The 22416-nt window shown below is 51.4% G+C and overlaps 1 protein-coding gene across 4 annotated transcripts; it reads left to right on the plus strand.

Annotated features, from left to right (window-relative positions):
* The first annotated feature begins 93 nt into the window (after positions 1–93).
* Positions 94–4103, plus strand: SMIM12 (small integral membrane protein 12). 4 transcript variants are annotated; one of them, XM_004266486.2, is made up of 2 exons: positions 94–306; positions 3157–4103. In XM_004266486.2, exon 2 carries the CDS (start codon positions 3162–3164, stop codon positions 3438–3440), a length of 279 nt encoding a protein of 92 aa, XP_004266534.1. In that variant the 5' UTR covers positions 94–306; positions 3157–3161; the 3' UTR covers positions 3441–4103. The 4 variants fall into 4 exon arrangements, with proteins under 4 accessions (XP_004266534.1, XP_033278107.1, XP_033278108.1 ...); XM_033422216.2 differs by lacking the exon at positions 94–306 and adding an exon at positions 333–537; XM_033422217.2 differs by lacking the exon at positions 94–306 and adding an exon at positions 1109–1399.
* The last annotated feature ends 18313 nt before the right edge of the window (positions 4104–22416 follow it).

The following is a 22416-nucleotide window of genomic DNA, read 5'->3' on the forward strand; positions in this document are numbered from 1 at the left end:
TGAATGCGTGACCTTCCACTTTCTCCACGCGAAAGCCCGTGGTGATGTCACTGGGAAACCTCCTGTCCGGGAGGGGGCGCTGTGTCCCTCAGCGCAGCGCGGCCCGTTGCGGAGCCCTAGCTTCCTCAGGCCTTTGGCTCTGGAGCTCAGCCAATCCCTGCGCTCCGAGGGAGCCGGCGCCGGTGGGCGGGGTCCGGGGCGAGGTCTCGCGGGCCGCTGGGAGTGGCGGCTTCGGAGCTCCCCCATCGCGGGCGGATCGCGGGCGGAGGGCTGGGGCCGGACGGCGGGGTGTGAGCTGCGGCGCGGGTGAGCACTCGTCCCGGCAGGCAGTTCCTACCCCCGAGCGGCTGCTGGGCCGCCCGTAGCTGTGGCGACGGCTGGTGGCCTTGACCTCTGAGTTAGGGGAAGGGAGATGGCGAGCGTCCGCTGCGGCCCTGGCCAGGCTAGACTGCTCCCTCTCTTCCCCGGGCTCGGCGTGGCAGTCTGAGCGCCCTGCAGACATTCTGCAGCCCGGGCTTCTCGGCCTTAGGCACGTGGGTGAGGACAGACCAGACGAGGCCGTGAGCGTGGTGGGATAGGGGCAGGGGACCGGGAACCTAGAGGAGGGAGAAGGGTAGACCCTTGGACCTGACCTCCTTGCGCTCTCATACCCGGACCGGGCTCAGTACCGGTCAGAATGAATTCTTCCACCCAGTCAGGTCTCCTCTGCCCTTGTTAGCAGTTCTCAAATCTCGGACTGCGGCTTCGCGTCTCCTAGGGCCTCCGAGGTCCCCGGCACAAGGGCAGGTTTCCCGGCAACCTTTACCGTTTGACCTTCACCGGACGCTCAGGCTCCTTCATTGCGGGGCTGGAAATATTTGCCACTTTTGCCTGTTTCGTTTTGACACCCTGGAGATGACTTGTTAGAGTATCTAGCTTCTTGTAATCAGCAAAGGCACCTGCTGTGTTCCTGCCGCCTTTCGAGGGCGGGTGGTTAGATGACTGCGGTGGTTTTACACAAATGAGTTGCTTGGGCTCTCATTCATTCACCAGACTTTTTAAGCACTTAATGCCGGGCGTGGTGGGAGGGGTGGGGGATGAATAGGGCACAGTGGGGACGCACAAACATGGGCCTTTCCCTCTTGGAGGGTTAAGTGCTTTGAGAAATGCAGACAAATGGGGTAGGCCAGCCCAATGTGTGACACAGAGAAAGTGGTTATAAATGTTGAATAAATGAAAGGATTACGTTATTTGGGAATGATTAGAATGTGAACCCGACCAGAGAGGGAGACCTCGGGCTGCATGTGAGAAGCAATATTAGTTGTGGACTCATGCTTCATATATTTGAAGACAGATTGGAAATCTGAGTGGAGAGTTGCTGTTTAGGAAAAGTGTTTACTTATAGAGAACTTGCTTACAGGTAGGAAAGAAAATGAAATATTAGGTTTGAGATTCTTCAAGGGTGCCTCTTTTAACAACTCCTAAATCTTGTAATGTCACAAATCTCTGAGTGTAATCTTAGAGTTTGCAAAAAGGGAAGCTCTTCTAGGTAGTGAAATGCCAAGCTGATGGGAAAAAATTGCAGTAAGTTCTTCTCAAGTCCAGGATTTGGACAGAAACCATACACCTATTTGCAGTGTGTTCTTTCCAGTAGAAGGAGCATAGGTGTTGAAGTTGGAGAGGCCTGGGTTCCAGTCAGTGTCTCTCTCACTTCTGGTGATCTTGGGCAAGTTAAGCTTATGTCCCTGAGCCTTTGTGGCCTTCAACAAAAATCTGGGCTAATAATTCCTACCTCATAGAGGTGTTGTGAAGATCAGATGATGACTAGTGTGTTAATTGTCCAGCATAGTGCCTGGTGCTAAGACAGGGACTGAGAGGGCAGTCTTGGAGCTGCTGCAGTTTTTTCCTTGGTGATGGTCCATTATAGTCTTGGGTCCACAAAATGCTGGGGTTCTTCCAGAGAGAATTGGAACCAAAGGGAGGGGGAGAGAGTCATCTTAACTTTGGTGAGGTTCAGACCAGAAATAGCTAGATTGGAGAAATACCTGCAGGGGCACAAAAGGAATGATCTTTCAGTTGAGACTTCTGGGCACGTTACTTAACCCTCTGGTCATGCCAGCTACATCAAGAGAGTGGACATGCGGATTAAAGGAGAGAGTATATATAAAGAGCTTAGCCCAAGGTCTGGCATGTAATAAGTGCTCAATAAATGGAGCTATCACTATTATGATAGTTGTGAATAGTCTTTGATAATTGTTAATAATGATAATAATCATTTGAGACTAAATGGCTGAGAGTGACCCAATTTTTGTGTTTTTACATTATCCTGGTGTTGCCTTACTTAATTTCTGGAAGCCCGGGGTCATTCCACTTCTTTGTTTTTCCACTTCTTGTACAGTAGTTTTTTAACATAGAATTTTCAAGTTCTAGTGTGTCCAGAGTATGTATAATGGGCTGGTGATATTTTTAGGAGTTTATGCAAATACGAGGATATGGCTTTGGTTGAAGAGAGTGTATTTTGAAAGGGGTTTGGCAAGCAGATTTGTAAGGAAGAGGTTTGTCTTGTTAGAAAAGTCAGGTTCAGAATAGGAAAAAACCATTATCTTTATCTAAAATCCAGAGTGGTTGGGTAATGGTTTGGGGTTTTGGCTGCCTAAATACGTTGCTTATTCTTTATGTGGGGCAGAGGAACTACTTCTCATTAACCTGGAGACAGGAGACTCACAGCGGTGAGCGTGGTGGGGAAAGGATGGCTGGCTCTGCTGATGGAGGAATATTGTAGAGCAGAGAAAGGCTCTTACCCACTCTTAGAATGTTGGCAAGTTGTGCAGGGAGGGCCTGGGGTCAACAGTAGGATTGAAGCTTTATTAGGTAAGGCTCAGAGGTCCTCTCGTGGGGAACGCTGCCATACGTGGTTGCATAATTGTCAAAGAGTGTAGTACGTAAATGAGATTCTTTCCCCCTTCCCTAACAATTGACTCTTCTGAAATTTCCTGGATTGTTTCGGAGACCCAACTGTTGCATAAAGCAGGGTGCCCTCTTGCATTGCTCTGCATGGGGTGGATGCTCAGTAAATTGTGCCAGGCTGCCTGGTGAGTGGAGAGCCCTGGTGGGTTGTCCGTGTTTGGTGGGAAGGGGTGCTGCTTCTCCCTAATGCGGCCTCCTACTCTTCTGCAGATGTCATGTGGCCTGTGCTTTGGACCGTGGTGCGTACCTATGCTCCCTATGTCACCTTTCCCGTGGCCTTCGTGGTTGGGGCTGTGGGCTACCACCTGGAATGGTTCATCCGGGGGAAGGATCTCCAGCCTGTGGAGGAGGAGAAGAGCATCTCGGAGCGCCGGGAGGACCGCAAGCTGGATGAGCTGCTAGGCAAGGACCACACCCAGGTCGTGAGCCTTAAGGACAAGCTGGAATTTGCCCCTAAAGCTGTCCTGAACAGAAACCGCCCGGAGAAGAATTAATGGAGGACACAGGGCCCTATGGGTCCTTCTGGGGGCCAGGACTGGTCCTGCCACCATGTCGACCCAGCAACCAGAACCCACATCTGATTTACTTTATTGCTTCTTCTGGCCCCTCCCGCCCCACACAGCCACACACATACTGGCTGCTCTGCTATGGCCAGGCAGACACACTAGTAGCTGAGGGGCCAGTGAAGAGGAAGGCCCGTGAGGGTTCTGGCCTGAAGGCTGCCTCTGCTGGATGGTGACCACAGCTGCTCAGGCTTCTGCGTTGCTAGGTGCACCACAGGGAGGAGAGTGATGAAGTGAACATTGGCTGTCAGTCCCTGTGGGGAGGCAGTTTGGCCTCAGGTGGGAGTGGCTGGGATTGGGGTGATGCCTTTAGGAGGGGTACCTACATGCCTAGTTCTAGTTTGCACTGGGAAGAGTTCAGAAATCTCCCTGGCTCCCTTAGCTAGCTTGCTCTGTCCTTTGTGCGCATTCTCCCTGAAATCCTGTCAGCTCAGGAAGGGGTTTCCCCTGGGAAGGAAAGCAGTTTTCTGTTCTTGGGAGCCCAGGCTGTTCACCTTGGGGCAGGTGAATTTGCTTGAAAACAGTCATTGTCTTTCACCCCCCACCCCGTCACTGTGTAGTGCAAAACTTGATTAAAGTGGCGTCTGAGAACCATTTTGATCTAATCCTGTCTTCCAGGTGGTGCTGGGGTCTCCTAGGAGCTATGCAAAGCAGGCATCTCCGGGTAGGATAAAATTGGCCTTTAACTAAGGACTTTGGGGCCCCGGAAGCAAGCTTTGTTTTACTAGCGTGGCTGCATTGGATCCTGGAGGCGGTGAGTCCTGGAGGCGCAGGTTCCCAAGGGCCTTTTTATCATGATGACATGACGCTTATATACTTTCAAAGTCTACATTAAGAGTAGACCAAGGAGCTTAACAATTGCTATCAAATTTTCCAACTTCACACACACATGCACACATACTTTTCCCTATAAAAGTAGTATATGTACATTAAATTTGGTAGGGGTTTAAAAAAGGTTACCCACATTCTGAGGGCTCTGGTACAGATAAAATATTAACATTTTGGTATCTTTCACTAATTCTTGGACTAGTTTTTTTAGATACCACTGTACATTTAATTTTATATTCTTTTTTTACATAGTGTTTTCATATCATAATCACTTTCCTGTCTTATCACATGGTCCTCATAATCCTAATTGTTTTCATTAGCTGTATAATTGCCCATCAAGTGGGAATACAGCATAGTTTGTTTTTAGCAGTTTCCCTATTGCTGGACATTTGGGTTGTTTCTGGTCGTTCACTAGGAGAAATACTGCAAAGAGTATCTTATATAAGGATTTTCCTGCTTTTTTGGAGTAAATGGTAGGAACAGTAAATGGCATTTTGGAGCTTAATCCTTTGTCAGTTGCTTCATTTGCAAATATTTTCTCCCATTCTGAGGGTTGTCTTTTCGTCTTGTTCATGGTTTCCTTTGCTGTGCAAAAGCTTTTAAGTTTCATTAGGTCCCATTTGTTTATTTTTGTTTTTATTTCCATTTCTCTAGGAGGTGGGTCAAAAAGGATCTTGCTGTGATTTATGTCATAGAGTGTTCTGCCTGTGTTTTCCTCTAAGAGTAAATGGCATTTTGGATGAAATGGGACGAACAGTTTTAAGGGCCTCAATGCATAATACTAAATGTCTTTCCTGAAGGGCAGTAGGAGCTTATACTAAATGCTGCCACTAAAGATGTTGTCGGTGAGGTTGGAAGGGGTGAGAGCAGAGAGCCAACCTATTGCCTCATGAAGTCAACTGACCTTTAACCTGAGTGAGCAAAGACAAGTAATGAGCATTTGATGAAGAATGAACCTGCCTTAAAAGGAGGAGGGTGTTTGCCCTGCCTCTTACCTCAGGATCTGAGGCCCAGTGGCGTTAACAGGTGGGTGAAGGTAGAATTCCTGAACAGGTAGAGATGCTGGCTGTGGGGTGGGAGGAGCGGGGGGACGTGGAAAGTGGTAGCCAGAAGCCAGAGGAGGAGGGGCAAGTCGATTCGGTGGCTTCCCCTCAGTCGCCGAGGCCTGCTGGGAATGTTGAGATGAGCTGCTGTTGCTTCTCAGGGCATAAATCCGATGGGGAGCGTGGGGAAGCAGGGTCTGCTGCTGAAGTGAGGATGAGCTTTCTGGTTCTGGAAGGATGTGCTAGTAAGCTCAGCTTGGTTACAGGCTCAGGCTGTCCAGGCCTCATGGGCAGACCAGTGCTGCCCCCCTGTGGCAGTCCTGAGGACGACCAAGCCTGGGATCCCTTCACTGGGCTAAACCACCAGTAGCAAACTCTCTTGCCTACAGGGGTCAGTCAGGTGGCTTAAATGAGCGGCCAGGCCAGGTGCTAGAAAAGCACAGGCCTGCCTAAAGGGGGCAGTGGCTGTGCAGCTTCGTGCAATTTGTGCTGCTTGCCCAGAGATACCAGATTGTTGTTTTCCTCTCGAAAAGATGCCAGAAGTTCAGATTTTTTGGGGGGACGGGGGAGGTGTGTAGTATGGAAACTTCTGATTTTTAAATGTTGAAAATTTATTTTTTTAAAAATTCTAAGCATGTTAACATACCCATAGGGTTAATTTGATCCAGTGGCTGCCAATATGCCACCTGTCAAGCTGCCCCTTGCCTTCTAATGAAATCTTAGAGGTGTGCTTTGTTTTTAAGCAGTCTAACAACTGTGGCAAACATTAGATCCCAGGATTGGTTCCCTCAAAACACTTTTGGGCATCCTGCACATATGTAGTTTAATATCGGCCTAAGCAAAACATAACAGGACAGAAAACCTACAGAAATAACACAAAAAAAGTTTTCCCACAGACTAAGACATTTTTGGATTTTCAGATATTTTAGAATAACCCTGCCACCACTGATGTACGTCCTCCCAGTGCCTGATGGAAGAAGCACTATCTTTGGAAGTCCAAGTTGCTCCCTTTTTCTAGTCTCACTTTGTGCTCCTTTTAAATAATTTTATTTCCTCGGGCTTGCCCTCGCTGAATTTTTGCCTCCAGCAAGTCTGTTAGTATTCTCAGCTGGCTCGCTCTTTTCCCACGGGCTGGCTGAGCTCCGCTGCTACCGCGGGGCTGTGAGATCATGCGTGCTTTCTTGCCTCTGCTCAGGTATCATCAGGCAGCAGGGTTTCTGTGGATGGGGCAAAGGTGGGCCAGGCTTGCTGGGACCAACCAGGGCATGGACTGGTTTTCTTCCACACTTGCTGATTCACCTTGGAGGCACATGACCCTCTTTTGGGTTGGCCCAGCAGTCACGATTCACTGAAACACATTAGTAAGTAGATGTACTTGGGGCTTTTACGCACCCCTCCCGGCCCCGCCCCGTCTCTTCCCAGCCTGGTGATAGTGGTGGCTTTAGAGCTGCGTTATCCCGTCTGAGCATGGCCGGGATCACTTCTCTGCCCTCAATGGCCCAGGGTCTGGTGCTTTTCCACTCTCTCTCGAGCCTTTCCTGTGCCTGTTGCTGTGTTAGCTCAAGTCAGCTGGGCAGCTGCCAGGACAAGCCTGCCAGGGGGCCCTTTGACTCCTGTCAGCTTCCCAGGGCCCCAGGCTGGTGAGGCCGTCGGCTGAGTGAAACACCATGGGATTAGCGTCCCCAGAGTCACTTGGGAGCCAGGCAGTGAAAATGAAAAGGCTCGTGCCTTGCCTCACTTTTCCTTTTCCACTCTGGTGTGGGTCTCTAGGCACTTGTAGAGTGGTGAGCCAGGGCGGTGTGGTACAGTGAAAATAAAGTGGATTCTCGAGTCTGACAGACTTATGAGTACTGCCTCAACCACTAGCTGAGTGACCTTGAGCAAGTCACGTAGCCTTTCTGAGCCTCAGGTATCGGTTATCCTCATCTGTAAAACAGGGATAAGAGTACCTATTTTTGCTGGGTTGTTACAAAGTTAAGGTAACATATGTAAAGTTCTTAGCAGAGTCCGTGGCAACAAGTAGGTGCTCAATAAATGTTGGCTGCTGGAGTTTTATTGCAGAAAAACAGTTCCACGTAGCCTTGTGATCCTAGTGAGTTCACGTAGCCTTGTGATCCTACTGAGCTAGGGATCCGGAGGGGAGAGCAGCCGTGGTTGGGAGGGTGATCACAGGGACCCACCCTCACAGGAACCCTCTCAGGCCTGGTGGTTGAGGGCTTCTTAGGAGTATTTTACAGGAAAGGCTGCCTTGTCCAAGAACCAGGCTGGCCACGGGGGTGCAGGCTTCAACCTGTGTCGCTAAGTAGTAGCCGCATCGGTGCCGTCTCAAGGTCAGAGACAAGACGGGCGGAGCGAGGTTTGGGGGAACACCGGGGAGTAGCATGCGTCAGGATGGGTGGAGGTGAGAGCCTTGGACTTGGAGGCAAGAGACTGGGGTGGCCTGGGACATGCCCCTTCACCTCTTCTGGCCTTGGAAGAATAGGGGTACTGATATCCTTCCTGCTGTAGTGTAAAAAGAGCGAGAAGCCAGCTTAGAGCTTCGAAAATGTGCAAGTGCTGTTCTATCCCAGTAAAATCTCCCTTTTATCGAATCAGGATGGCAGCCAGTCTGAATAATGGAATAGACATAAATGCTCCTTTATTCTTTTTCTGAACAGTCTCTTCAAAGTATTTGCTAAGTAGAAGTCTTTGGGGAATCAGCTTGAAGAGTAAAGAGGAGTAATTAGTAATTAGTGTGTATCATTTTGCATCCTGTTCCAGTGGTGCCTTGATGTACTTAAAAAGTTTATTCTTTTTAAATTAAATTTGTTAACATTAGTTATCTGTTTATCAAATCCCTTTTACACAATGCAGAGATGAACCTTGGCTTTGGTTTTTTGTTTAAAAATTCCAAATGGGTCCTCCAAATATTTTTGAGATTTTTAAACATCTTTACTGGTGTCCCAGAAAGGGCAGCTCTTCTGTCTAGAAGAGTCCGAAGTCCCTTGTACTCTTATGCCCCTCTCCACTGGCCCTGTTCCTTCACTTCCAACCCCAGCTCCACTGTCCATTTCTGTTTGCTTCTGGGCCTGAACTGCCCAGTGCAGCTAGAGAATTTTGCATAACCGTGTGGCCTGACACTCTGCATGTATGGGTTCAGATGCAGCCTTCAAGGTGATTTCTTATTTATTTGTCTTCTTTGGCTGTGCTGCGCGGCATGTGGGATCTAGTTCCCTGACCAGGGATCGAACCTGTGCCTCCTTCATTGGGAGCATGGAGTCTCAACCACTGGACCACCAGGGAAGTTCCTGATTTCTTTTTTAAACAAGCTTGGTTTAAAAAAAGAAAACAAGCTGTGAGGCCAGCTTGCCCTCAGCCCCATCCCTGCATTCCTCTTAGCCCTTGCTGCTTGCTCTCCACTTCTACCACTAAAGTGGTGAAACCAGTTTGGCTAAAAGCTTTTGTGATTGCACATGTGGTATCCACTCCCAGTCATACTAATTAATCTTTTGCAGTGTCCGGCACTCTTCACTGAATTCTGTCTTGACATCACCACCACCTGTGTTTCCTTTTCCAGCTGTCTCCTCTGCCACTGGCTCCTCCTGTTCTACCTGTGAGTGTTCTTCCAGTTTCATCCTTGGCTTTTTTCTTGCTGCACTGTTTTAGCCTCACCTGTGGCTTCAACCACCTGCTGATCTACCTTGAGGACTCCCAGATGTCTTATCTGTAGTCGTGAATTTCCCCCCAAGCTCTAGATCATTCTCTGAAACAGCTCACTGCATCTCTGTCTAGATTTGTATGACAGTTAAAGGTGTTGACCTGGGTTTGAAGCTTAACTCTGTAATCTAGTTGCGTGACCAGAAAAGTCACTTAACTTCTCTAAGCATCATCTGTACAATGGGGACGATTCTTGTGAAGATGGAGAGTGTTTGTAAAACACCTGGCCTGGTGTTTGGCATGGATTCCGTCTCCTCTCTCCTGTTGCTCAACTTGGTTCTGACTCCCCCTTCCCCCAACCTGTGGTGACCCACTTCTTCTTCATCTGGAATTCATCCTCTGTTCTCCATCTTACTTCCCTGCCCTTATAATCTCTTGCCTAAACTTTTGGTCTCTTCCTGAAAATTCTTCCCATTTCTGGCAGCTTTTTCTCTCTAAAACACGTCTTTAATGAGGTCACTCCTTAAAGACCTCCATGGCTTCTCTCACCAAAGCCCCTTGTGTGCCATGCAGATTCTTTCATCATCTTGCCCTAGCCTCCCTCCCGTCATCCCCAGGACAGAACATGCTTTGTATTGATACCGTTTCCTGACGTGCTATGCTCGTTCCGATCCTGATGCTTCCGGGTGCACTACGCATCGGGCCTCCTTGGCTGCCTGGTGAACTCCATTACACCACAAGACAGCCTAGGTAGCTAAGCAGGGACTGCCATTCCCTCTGCCTCTCTAACCCTGTGTCCGCTCTCCTACTGCAGCATTTACACAAGGCACTGTGATGGTCGTGTGTCTGTTTCCCTAGACTGTGAGTTCCTTGAGGGCAGGGACCAAGCCTTGCACAGATTCATTTCCAATAAATGTTGAATGAATTAAGAGGCCCCTGAGTGTGATTCTGGGACAGAAACTGGGGCTGGGTTTGGAGACAAGCCTCTTTGGAAGATGGAGCAGGGCTCCCAGGTGTGTGCTTTGAGCTGCCTGGCAGCCTTGAGCTAATGGCAGCCGTGTTTTGCTACAGCTTTGCCTTCCCCAAAGCTGGTAATGAGCTAAACCAAGAGCAACCACTGGCTTAATTTTCCCAGGGGAAGTGGGGCTTGGACAGAGGGCGGGCTTTCCCCACTGGGTAGGACCTGGACCAGCATAGCCCATGATGAATTTGACCCTGATGACTCTGTAGTGGGGAACAATGTCCTCAGGAAAGCATTCAGGAAACCCTTCGTGTAGTAGTGATCAAAGCTGTGTAGCAGCTCAGCAGGGTGGATGGGAACCCTCCAAGGAGCCCGGCAGGGCTCTGGGTCAGAGCCCAAGGAACCACTTAATGCCTTTACCAGGTAGGGCTCTCCCTCAGCCTCAGCAGACCTCTGGGTTGACCCTGCGGAACACGGAAATCTGGGAAGGCATGGGAATGCCTGGGAGCCCAAGGGAACCGCTGCTTCTGGAGTGTCTTCTCTGTCTCCTTTTTCCCCTTCGTGCCTTCCCTCTGGCTGTGGCCTGGGAGGGGGTGGGCTGGAAGGTGAGGCAGAAGCCTTGAAAACAGGGATGGGGCAGGCTTCGGTGTCCTCATTTTTTTTTTTTCTAATTAACCATTTTATTTTATTTATTTTTTGGCCATGCTGCGCAGCATGCGGGATCTTAGTTCCCTGACCACGTATTGAACCTGGGCCCCAGGGTGAAAGCACCGAGTCCTGACCACTGGACCAGCAGGGAATTCCCTAGGTATCCTCATTTCATCAAGAAGCTGGCCTAGAACATCTTGTGTTTATATGAAGCCCTCTTCGTTTGTCCCTTCTCCCCAAGGAGCTCAAACAGAAAGGAGAGGAGTCCTGGTTCCCCTTATGCTAACAGGATCGAGGCGCAGGGCGGGAAATGGCTCACCCAAGATAACACAGGGAATTCTTGGCAGAGCTTGGCTTGCAGCCATCCCACGGCCCCGCCCCTTCCCAGTCTGCTTCTTGTCATCACACCAAACTGAGGTCAGCTGGCCTGCCAACCAGTTGACTCTACCAATGGAAACACCCTTGAGTGTGTGAGGGCTAGTGGGCACAGAGCTGGCACTGCCACAGCCCCTCTGCTGGTGGCTGGCGTGACTTGTCTCTGCCCGAGGCTGCAGCCCGCTTCTCCTGCCCCTTCCCAGTTTCATTTTCCCAGCACACAGACCAAAGATAAAGCTTTGGGGCAGCTGTGCCCCTTTGATGCTCTCCAAGCTGTTTTCCCCACGTGCGGGAGGGTAGGAGGTCACAGTCTTTCCCACAGATGGAGGCCTTTGTGTTTATAATTTGGTCAGTTGATGACAAGGTGGATTGCTCCGTCTGCTGTTGTCCCTAAAGCCCTGTCCTTGGCTGGCCCTCGCGTCACCAATGGGCTCAGATCCCAGCCTTCCCCTTCTGCCTCCAACAAACTTGGCTCTGGAGTTAGACTGCTTGGGTTCAAAGCCCAGCACTGGCACTTACAGCTCTGTGGCCTTTGCCAAGCTACTTAACTTCTCAGAGTTTAATCTCAAGTGTCAGGTGGAACTAATATATTGCTTACCTCAGGGTTATTGTGAAGATGGAAAGAAAACACGCAAGGCGTTTGGCACAGAGACTCACGTGTAGTTAGCCCTTAGGAAAAGTTGGTTATTTTGATTAGTGGTATTTTTCCATCCCATGCATTTACCCGCACTTCAGGACTCAGGTCTGTGGTCTCTAAGAAGGGGTGCCTGACTGTAGAGGGGAACCGAGGCCTAGGGCAATGCCGTGGCAGAGGGCTGGGGGATGGTGAGGGGTCCTGGTCCTCAACTCTGAGGCCGCTTGGCTCTGCCATTCGATGCTGCTCTCCTCCCACTTGCCTCCCCCACTCCCAGTCCCTCTGTACCCCCTTGGTATTTTACAGCATCCCCAGCTCCAGGGGGGGGTCCCTGATGCCCACATAGCCCTGCCTTGGTTGGCTCACTGCATGGTCTGCAGGCAGATGGGGGTTTCTGGAAGAGGATGTAGAAGCTGGGCAGCGGAGGGGTGGGGCTGAGTGGGAGGGGCCCTGCCTGGGTTGTTGTGGCTCTTGGAGCGCCAACCCATTGTGAGGCTCAGCTGGGAGTAAATGGGGGGGAGTCCCCCCAGACCCCTCCTCATGATCCCCGGACGAGGCGGGGGGCTGTCTTAGTTTGCTAGGGCTGCTGCAACGAAGTACCACAGACCAGGCGGTGTAAACAACAGAAATTTGTTCTGTTGTCCTCCCACAGTTCTGGAGGCCAGAAGTCCAAGATCAAGGTGCCAGCAGGGTTGGTTTCCTCTGAGGCCTCTCTCCTTGACTTGCAGAGACCATGCTCTTGCTGCCTCTTCACAAGCTTGTCCTTCTGGGCACCTGAGCCCCTGGTGTCTGTGTCCAGATCTCCTCCTTTTATAAAGACACTGATCAGATCGGATTAGGGCCCACTAATGGCCTCATTTTCGCTTAATCACTTTGCTTAAGGCCTGGTCTCTGGAACAGTCACATTCTGAGGTGCTGGGGTGAGGAGTCAGGTCTTCAATGTATGAATCTGGGGGGGGACACAGCTCAGCCCATAATAGGAGGATAGACAGGGTGGCATCATGGAAGGGGCTGCCTCTGGGGGAATCTCCAAGGAGAGGGCGGCAGTGGCCAGAGCCTTGGATACGGGTGCCCAGCCTCCTGAGGCAGGAGCTCACTGGTCCCTGGTTGCTGGCCTGGTCCTGGAGTGAGGCTGGTGCCGGCGCCTCTCACCAGAAGCCTCGGGGTGGGAACCCTCGGCCGGAAGGTTCTCTGAGCTGGTTATCCCTGTGGTCTCTGGGGTGAAGGAACAGTCAGTGGCGGGGTGCAGGCACTGGTCCTCTCTTCCCCTTCTTATCAGAGACTGGACGCCCTTCCGCCTCTAGGCAACCATTAGAGTCCGGCCGTGGCCCCAGGCCCTCCCAGAGGGGCCACACTGACTTTGAAGGGGACACAACTCCAGCTGCCTGGGCTTTAGCTGAGCTCTGCAACTTGGGACCCTTCTGTGTAGGGAGGAGTAGAAGCGGCACTGAGCATCCAAGCATCACTTCTGTTGTCTGTTTTCTAGAAGATTTACCTGTCTGATTGTTTTGGTTCAGGCTGATATTCTGGAAAAGACTCTTTCCCTTGAGCTATGTGTTTTTTGATAAAAGCTGAGCAGGTGGGAAAGTGGCTCAGAAGTTTGCTGGGATTCAGAATTGGCCACAGATAACAAATCCAGGAGCCCACCTCCCTGTCACTTTTATGCAGCCCCACTAGGTGGGCTAGAGGTCACTTCAGGGGCCTCTGATGGTGCCTTGCCCCTCCCCAGCCCTCGGTGCCTCCCTCTGGGGTCAGCAGCCCGGGGTCTCATGTGGCCGCGGGTCCCCCAGGGTCCAGGAGCCAGCATTGGAGGCAGGGATGACGGTGCTTTAGGCCAGGCTGCCGGCCGCCTCCTGCCCAGACCACTCCACGAGTCCCACGATTGCGGGTTTCCTGCTTCTTGGAAAAGGGCTGGAAGAGGGCAGCCACCCTCTTTCTGCTGTGGACCTTGTTAGTCACGGAAACCCGAGGCAGAGAAAGCCCAGAAAACTTGAGAAGGAAAACCTACTTGCTCACTGAGCTCCAGTGAACGTGGGGCTGAGTGTTTCATGATACCTCATTTAATCCCTGCAAAGCCTAGTTAGTTACAGGTGAGGACACAGACTCAGAGGCTAAGTCACCCTCTAAGTCACTGGTGGAGAAGGCTGTGGAATTCAGCCCTGGGCTGCTGGCTTTGGGTTCTTTTCTACCCCCAGGGAAGCTGGCTGCCACTCCCTTTTACTTTCTTCCCCTGTGACGGTGGAGGGTGGAGGGTGGGAAAGTTGGTGAGGGCTTCCTGCCCTCCTTCCTTCCATCTCCAGAGACCTCTTTGTTCTCCCCGATTCCTGGACACACGGAACCTGGGGGCTCCTACTGGCTGAGCTGCAGCTCTCAGGTCTCCAATGGCTAAGGGCAATGAATAGGTTGTCACTTCTTGACCTCTCCCTGCCTCCCACACCAGCCCCCCTCCCACCCAGCGACCACAATGGCCTGAGGCTGATTCAGTGCCCCGGCATTGAAAGTGGAGAACAATACTCACAGCAGCAGGCCACTTATGGGGTGGGTGCAACCCCCTGCCCTTCTCCAGGGTTGCCTGCCGGGAAGGCAGGGGAGGACTTTCCATGTCTGGAATGTGGGTGGGTGTCCTAGAGAGGGTATGAGAGGAGGGGGCGAATGGTATCCTCCCCTTTCCCCTCTACCTAAACCTATCTCCCAGTGCCAAGCAAGGCTGGGGGTAGTATGGCTCTGCCTCTCATTAGCTGGGTGACCCTGGGCTAGTGACTTAACTTCTCTGTGTGCTTGTCTTTATTAAAAAAAATTTTTTTTTGAGGTATAGTTGATGTACAATATTATATGTTTCAGGTGTACAACAGAGTGATTCATACTTTTAAAAGTTTACATTCCATTTATAGTTATTATAAAATATTGGCTATCTTCCCTGTGTTGTGCAACGTATCTTTGTAGCTTATTTATTTTATACATAGTAGTTTGTACCTCTTAATCCCCTACCTCTATCTCGCCCCTCCCCGCTTCCCTCTCCCCACTGGTAACCACTAGTTTGTGAGTCTCTATGTCTGTGAGTCTGTTTTGTTATATTCATAGTTTTATTTTTTAGATTCCATATATAAGTGATAACATGTAGTATTTGTCTTTGTCTGGCTTATTTCAGTGCTTATCTTTAATATGAGGATTTCCTACCTCCGTCACCAGGTAATCGAGGGGAAAGCTCTAAGCATAGTGCTTGACTCCACGGAAGACACTCAGGACAGTAGCCCTGCTCTTACCCCACCTTCCTGCTAGTTGGGAGGCGGTCTTGATCTCTTTGACCAGCTCCTTCTGGGAGGAAAGGTGCTTGGGAAGGTGAAACCTGGGAAAGCCTTTTGCTGAGTCCATCTGGAGCCCAGTGAGGGCAGAGGCCTCCCTGGCTCTTGCTGTGCTTTGCCTTTTTTGACAAGGAGGAAGCTGAAGGAATTGTGATTGTCCGCTCTGGGAAGATAAGGTTGAAGCCAGTGACTTAATAAGCATTTGTAAGCCTATTGAAGGTTATCATTCAGAGTCGAGTGACCTGCGGACACAGGGAAGTGTGTTTATAGTGTACACCCGAGGTATGCAAGTAGCCATGGGAAAGCCTTTCCCAGCAGAAGGCTTGGGATCCTGCAACTGGGCAGGGATGGGCGGTGGGGGACTGAGAAAGGCTGCAGACCCTTTAAAAATAGGTCCTCTGTTGTGCCTGGGCTGGGGTGGGGTTTGGCCAGGAGTCAGGTGAGACTGTTGGCATCGTTGGGGGAGAGGGTTGAATAGTACCTGGCCTGGGGGTGGACAGGGAAGGCCTGCCTCTGCCCCTGCCCCCAGCTCTGTCTTGCTGTATTTTCGGAGACAGCACAGGAAGTGGGCCTTCACAATGTCAGGATACAGGAAGCTATCGGACTATTGAAGGCCACTTCCTGTGAGCTGGTCATTCACATACATTTGTCACTGGTTATCAGGCCTTTGGGCCCTGCCATTGTCTGGAGGGGCTGCAAAGGCGTGGGGACCGCCAGCAGAGGCTCTTGGACACAGAATGCACTATTGTGCTGAACTGGCAGCTCCCCATGGGGTGGGGAGGAAAGTGGTCGGTGAGAAGGGGACGCCTGCCTCTCATTGTCATCGACTGCACAGTGGGATTGGGGGCTGGGGTCCTCTCCCGCTCCTGGGAGCCTGAACTTGGGAGAAGGGATGGTTGTAGCAGGAACCTGGCTTTAGGTGTGGTGCCAGACAGAGCTGGAAAGGAGTTCAGGCACTTCGCTAGCAGTGGGGAGTTTTCCAGGTCTCTGCCAGGAGCCAGTGTGATTTAAAATGGCCTTGGAATCAGGCAGACCTGGATTTTGAAGTCATACTCTGCCACCATCAACGGTGTGACTTTGGGCAAGTTGCTTCACCGCTCTGAGCTTCAGTCCTGCTCCTGTAAAACACGAATAGTCATAGCTACCTCATCGGATGATTATTAGTTGAGTAATTTGTTGAAGTTCTTAGCTTGGTACCTGGCAAGTCTTAGATGTCTAAGAAATGTTATTTCCCTCTCCACCCTCATCTCCTTCCCTTCCAGCTCACTTCTGACCCTGCTGTCTGGTTCTCCAGTGAGTGAGCAAATCCGCGTGCAGAGGGGATAAATAGTTATTTTAGTATCAGCCCAAACAAAACAAGAGCTCTGTCTTCCTTTATGCCAAGAATATCAAGCCAGCTGTTAATTATCTGCACTAATGGAAGCACAGAACAGATAATTTTTCTTTGGCCATGTGCCTTTGGCCTTATGTGTGGATCTGGGTGTGTCCGAGTTCTTGAAATGCACTGCAAGACAAATAATGAAGTTGTTAACAGGGCAGACCTAGCTCAGGAAGAGGCGCGTTAGAGCACTGTCCAGCAGCCCACGGCTTTGCCCTCCCAACCCTGACCCGTCAGTGCCAGGAAGGGACACTTTCTTCCTCAGACACATGATGAAGTGGAAAACCGTGGACATTGGAGTCTGACACTTGGGTTCAAACCCTGACTGTGGCCCTAACTAACTGTGTGACCCTAGGCAAGTTATTAGACCTGTTCGAGTCTCAGTCTCTTCATTCGTAAGGTGGAGATAATCATATGGCTTTTGCAGGGTTTCCGTGAGGATGAGATAAGGTAGATACGTCTTCCTTTCTTTTCTTTCTCCTCTTATCTCTGTCACTCCAGCCCTACCTTAACAGAGAACCCTTTTGATCGTTCCTGGCACAACGACATGGTTAAGTGTTTGGACCTCAGAAGGGTTGACTGCCCCACCGTATGGACAGAGTGCTCTGTCCAGTATGGTAGGTGCTAGCCACATGTAACTATTAAAAGTAAAATGGGGAATTCCCCGGTGGTCCAGTGGTTAGCATTCCGCGTTTTCACTGCGAGGGCCCGGGTTCAGTCCCTGGTCTGGGAACTAAGATCCAATAAGCCGCGCAGTGTAGCCAAAAAAAAAAAAAAAAGTGAAATGAACTAAAATAAAAAAATTCGGTTCCTCGCCAGCCACATCTCAAATGTCCAATAGCCACAGGTGACTGGTAGCTACTGTACTGGGCAGAGGAGGCAGAACATGTCCGTCATCGCAGAGTGTTCCACTGGACAGCGCTGTGCTGGGGGATGTGCTGTAACCCTGGAATCTGATAAGCAGATAAGGAGGGAAATAAATGAATGGGGAGTGGGAGTGTGGGTAACCCAGAGCTGAGTAGTGGCCCTCTACTACTTGGAGTGTCTGTGGTCTTGGACGCTGTGTGTGGCACTCTTCTGCTGTCAGTGGAGTTAATCCACAGCACATTTGGGCCAACGCTCAAATGCCAGGGACCTCTGAGACGGGGCTGAGAAAGCTGCCCAGGGTCAGCCCTGCACTCTAGGCTTGGGCCACCTCCAGGCCTGACAGTGTTCCGTGGCCCCCGTGCATGTACGAATCATGACTGCTTAGGCCTGGGGGAGCCACAGCTGCCTGGAGACTCTTTACCCCAAAGCCTGCTGCTCTGGACTCTCTTCCCCCTTTGTCTCCTGTCCTTGGTGTAGATACCAGAGCCATTCACGTGGCTGATCTGGGCTCTGGAGTTAGCTTTGGGCACCCGTGGATCTTAGCCATCTAACCCCAGCTGCACCTTCCCAGTCGATATCATTGATAAGCCCTGCTTTGCTTCCGGATACCCTGTCTAGTCTTGTTGGTGTCCCTCTCCTCTCGCCCTCTATCCCCAGAGGGGCTGGGATGGGTTTCTGTGCCCCCAAGCTGCAGGACTCAGGTCCTGCTCTGAATATACTCATCTCCTGAAGCTCCAGTTCTAAAAGCTGTCTGCTCTGAATACCAAACTGGCCTAAAGACATTGATGTTGGGCTGAATCTTGCCTTTGGAGGAACTCACCCTCCCTGCCCAAGTCCCAGCTTCCCGTCCTTTCCCATCAGCTTGCACCAGCAGTGAAGTCCAGCATGCCTGGCACCTGAGGCCACTGGTGTTGGCCCCCTATGCTTGCCCCCACCTTGGGCAGCTACACAGAGAGTCATAGTAGTCAGAGTTCAGGGGAGCTTGGCAGGTGCTAAGGTTAGGAGTGGGTCTGGGATCACACGTGATGCCAAGTTATCCCCAAACTTGGGAGAGATCATGGTTCTCTAGTTCAGAGTATATTCTGCTCCCATTGCATGTTTCACAGTTGGGGACCCTGAAGGAAAGACAAGAGAAAGGGCTGGCTCCAGCTGCGTTGCAGGTCCCAGTCGGGCCATCTTGTTTCTATTGGTCAGAGGTCTCCCAGCCCCTTCTCCACCTAAGACCAGGGTCATCGCCTTCCTCCCCAGCATAGAACAAGTTATTCTCTCGTCCCCCATCTGACCTCTCCTCTTTCCCTCCCTGCTTACGCAAAGTTGGGGTCAGGGAGGTGGTCCCCAGGCATCAGAAGGTTTCCAAAGATACTGGCAGCTGCCCCTACCGTCTGTTTCTGCCTCTGCCTCACTCACTGCCAGCTGAGGGGTGGGGGTATCCGGGGAGGTGTCTTGACCCAGAACAAACAGTGTGCTGCCCATGCCATTGTTGGGAGGAGCCCCAAGGGACAGCCTGACTGGTGCCCCCCCGCCAGCTTTTCTTTTCCCTGGCGCTGCTCGTTGTCCGGCCCGTCCTGGGATGGAGGGGAAAGGGCGTGTGGGGGCTGCGCAGGGCTTTAGGCAAGTGACCAAATTCCAACGTGTACTGTGCAGGCAAAGAAGACCTTCAAGTTCCGCAGAGTTGCTTCAGTGGCAGACACGGGGCTCACCAGTGCTCTCTCAGCCTCTCACTGCACACCTTTTTCTTCCATGTGGAGGAAAACAGGGCTGCTGAGAGCTCCCAAGTCTGGTATATTACAGGAACAACTTTGATCCTTGGTTTCTGAATCCAAAAGAATCCCAGAGAAGAGACACACTGGCCCTTGACTAGCAGGTAGCACCTGGGGGAAAGGTGAGTGTTAGGTGAGACACGGCAGCTTCTGCAGAGGCTGGTGGATGGGGACCCAGTTCTCAGAGAAGGCAGACATTACAGGGGAAACGGGTATGATAATGCCTCTTGGGCAGGGCAGGGGTTTGCCACGTAGGCTCAGCCCTCTCTGCTATGGTGATTTCTTAGTAGAAATGCACTGGCCTTAGAAATGGGGCCTTGGCATTGAGGTGGACATTAGTGGTGACCCAGGTCAGCTGCTGTCCTGGAAGGAGTGGAAGGCTGTGGAGCCTGTGACTTGGCCTCTTTGAGCCTGACCCCCATCTCTAAAGTGTGTGAGATGTGGCTTTCCCTGGCCTCACCAACCTGTGCCTGCAAATGAAATCACATTGGCCTTAACGCCCCACTTTTTCTGCCTCATAGCTCCCCATCTATAGGACCCAGACTTCTGCCTACTCGGAGGGTTCCCAGGACATCTCACATGTGTTCATAGTCTGTTACTTCATGACTGGTCCTGGCCTGCAAGCCACAGAAGGGCTATGGGACCCCTGAAAAAGCCCTTATTCCCTGCTCGGTGCTGTCCCCGTGCCCTCAAACCCGCGAGCAGACTGGGTGCCAGGTGGCATCCTGTTTCCTTCAGTCCTCCGTGAACTGGAGCCACTTGGAGTTCCACAAAGTGGGGAGAAGATTCCTCTCACCAAATTCAGATCATACTTTGTCTCTGGTATGTCCCCAAAGCTGTGTGCTTGTGAGCCTTCTCTCATGTGATCCTCCGGGAGAGAAATTCCCCTTGCCAGCAGCTCATCCCTCTCCCTGACGTTCTGTCCCAGTCCCAGGAGCTGGGCCGGGGGAAGGTCATCTGCTCTGGCCCCTTTCTCTGGGAGCCTGCGTCCTGTATATACCCCGATGTCGGGCCCTCCCCTTGTGAAGGGTTGCTGGGGGGAGGGGGTGCTGTCCTTTAAATGTATCAGACACAACCTGACTTGGAATCCTGATTTAGCCTCCTCTGGAAACCCCTTCTTCACCAGAATAGCAATTCCCTTTTAGAAGGGTTGGTGTCAGTTAAAGGAGATACGTGATAGGTGCTCCACAATATTACTTCCTGTTCCTTAGTCCAGGAGTTCATTGGTCTCCTTTTGGGAGGCCGAGGACGACAGCACCTCTTATTTTTGCAGCTGCTTGGGAGCCAGGGCTGTAGGCCTTTGGAGGGCCAGGAAGGCCTGGCTGGCCCGGCCAGGTGAAGCCAGTGTATCTCCAGCCTTGAAGTTCTTCTGTGGTCTTTTGGGGTGAGCTCCATGGGCCCCAGTGTGGTGGAAACAAAGATCCTGGCTGGTTGTTAGGTGTGTCAGAGTTTGAGGTGATGCTGGCTGAGACCTCAGGCTTAGAAGGAGAGCAAGGGAACATACATTTTGAGTGTCCCGAAAGCCCTTGTTCCACCTGGACCCCCTCCTGCAGTGTGCGTTTCTACCCAGCCGAAAATGAAAGCCCAGCCTCCCTCCTGCACAGGAATCCACTCTGCAGCGGTCCCTCTGTGGCCACCCAGCAGCTGGCCATTCAGTCTCTGCAGGTCCATCAAATAGGAAAAATGTGTGCTCTAGATTCAAAGATATCACGTGTGTTGGAATGATAAAAACCTAGCGGGGGTAGAAGGCAAAATAATAAACTGCATAAAGATAGGGTAGGGGGAGCTTGTTTAACGACATCTCAAAAACAACCTTGGGGAATGTGGTGACAGGGACTCAGTGAGGTGGATGAGGGAAGGGGCTAGGCTGGAGGCACGGAGAAGTCACTTGGAGTTGTTTGGGATCTTCCTGAGAGGAGGATATCTTCCCTGATTAGATGTTCTGGGCTCTGGAGGCCAGGCCTGACTGTCCCCAGATCCTCCCCATGTTCTCTGGGAAAGGTCCTCGGAGAAGGTTCTGGCTGGATCACTCAGTCCCCAGCAAAAGTTGGAACTAGGTCAGTGACCCGAGAAGGGAGCATGCAGAGGTGGCGTCCCTGGGGACCAGGCAGGATAAGGAGTCCACTGGAAGCTGCTTCAGGAGCACTGATGCTGGTGGCTTCCCAGAGGAGATGGCTTGTGTACTCAAGAAGGCTTCTAGGGCTGCCCTTTGCCGCGGGACCTAAGACAGGGAGGTGGCCGCCATGACCTGCTGTGTGTCCACCCAGCCTTCATTTTCCATGAAGAGACACATGAACCCCAGGGTCAGCCATGTGCACACACGGAGGCGCATCACGCACACCCGGGGCACCCTCCCGCACATGCACCCCTGTGCGCATACATGGACCCTGACATAGGCACATGCTTCCTTCCCATCTTCAGCCACTCTCGTCCTGGAGACTTCATCCCCTCCCCCACTACCCTCACTGCCCCACCCCCCGCCAGCCCCACCCCTGAGAAAGTACAGCTCGGGGGTCCCCAGGGCTGCACAGGAAATGCTTTGCACACAACGGGTCAGCCAGGCTATTTTCTGTCCCAGAACTGGAGGGAGGTTGGGCCGGGAACAGCCAGATGCGACACAGTCAGCTGTTTTCTGCCTCTTTTTTTCTGCCTCTATAGTCTGCAGTCAGTGTTTCTCTGTCTCTCAATGGCTCTGTCCTGTCTCTGTATTTCTCTTTCAGGCCTCAGGGTCTTTTTGACCCAATGCCCTTTGACACCTTTCACTTGACTATTGCCTACACACCCTTAAAAATTCAGCTCAATGCCACCTCTTCCAGAAAGCTTTCCCTGACTCCTATCTGGACTCTCCCCTTTGCTCCCAGAGCGCTGCACAGATGCTCTCAGAGCATTGGACTGATGAATTGGCCTCCTGTCTCCCGCTGGACCATGAGAAACGTGAGCACAGGACCTCTGTCTTCATGACCTGGTTTCTCAGCATCTGCACACAGAGACATCCACATGCACATCCATGTGCACTTTGCACGCATGCCTCATTTATTCGTTTGCTCACGTATGGGGGGACAGGATGTGCAGTGATTAAGAGCCCAGACTGGAGTCAGACCTCCTGAATTAAAATCTCAGCTGTGTGACCTTGGGCAAGTTACTTATACTCTGTGTGTCTCAATTCCCTGGACTGTAAGATGGGGCTGAGACCAGCACCTGCTTCAGTGAGTTGTTGGGAGAATGAAATGAGTTAATACATATAGCACTAAGAATAGTGCCTGGCTTATAGCAAGTGCTCCCAAATGTTAACTATATTATTATTTTCACCTGTGGTAAGAGGGAGAAAATCAATTCGCCAGACTTCCCTCAGGGAGAATATCTCAGGGAGAATATCGTATCTATTTGGAAGCAGTATTTTGATTAGTTGCGAGGGTGTGAGCCCGCTTGTCGAGGGATATACTTTATACAACAACAGATGGTTGCTAAACTGCCT

This window comes from Orcinus orca, chromosome 1, assembly GCF_937001465.1.
Source record: "Orcinus orca chromosome 1, mOrcOrc1.1, whole genome shotgun sequence".
In the NCBI taxonomy this organism is placed as follows: domain Eukaryota; kingdom Metazoa; phylum Chordata; class Mammalia; order Artiodactyla; family Delphinidae; genus Orcinus; species Orcinus orca.

Coding starts and splice junctions, on each gene's coding strand:
- SMIM12 (XM_004266486.2), top strand. CDS start 3,162: ATGTGGCCTGTGCTTTGGACCGTGGTGCGTACCTATGCTCCCTATGTC.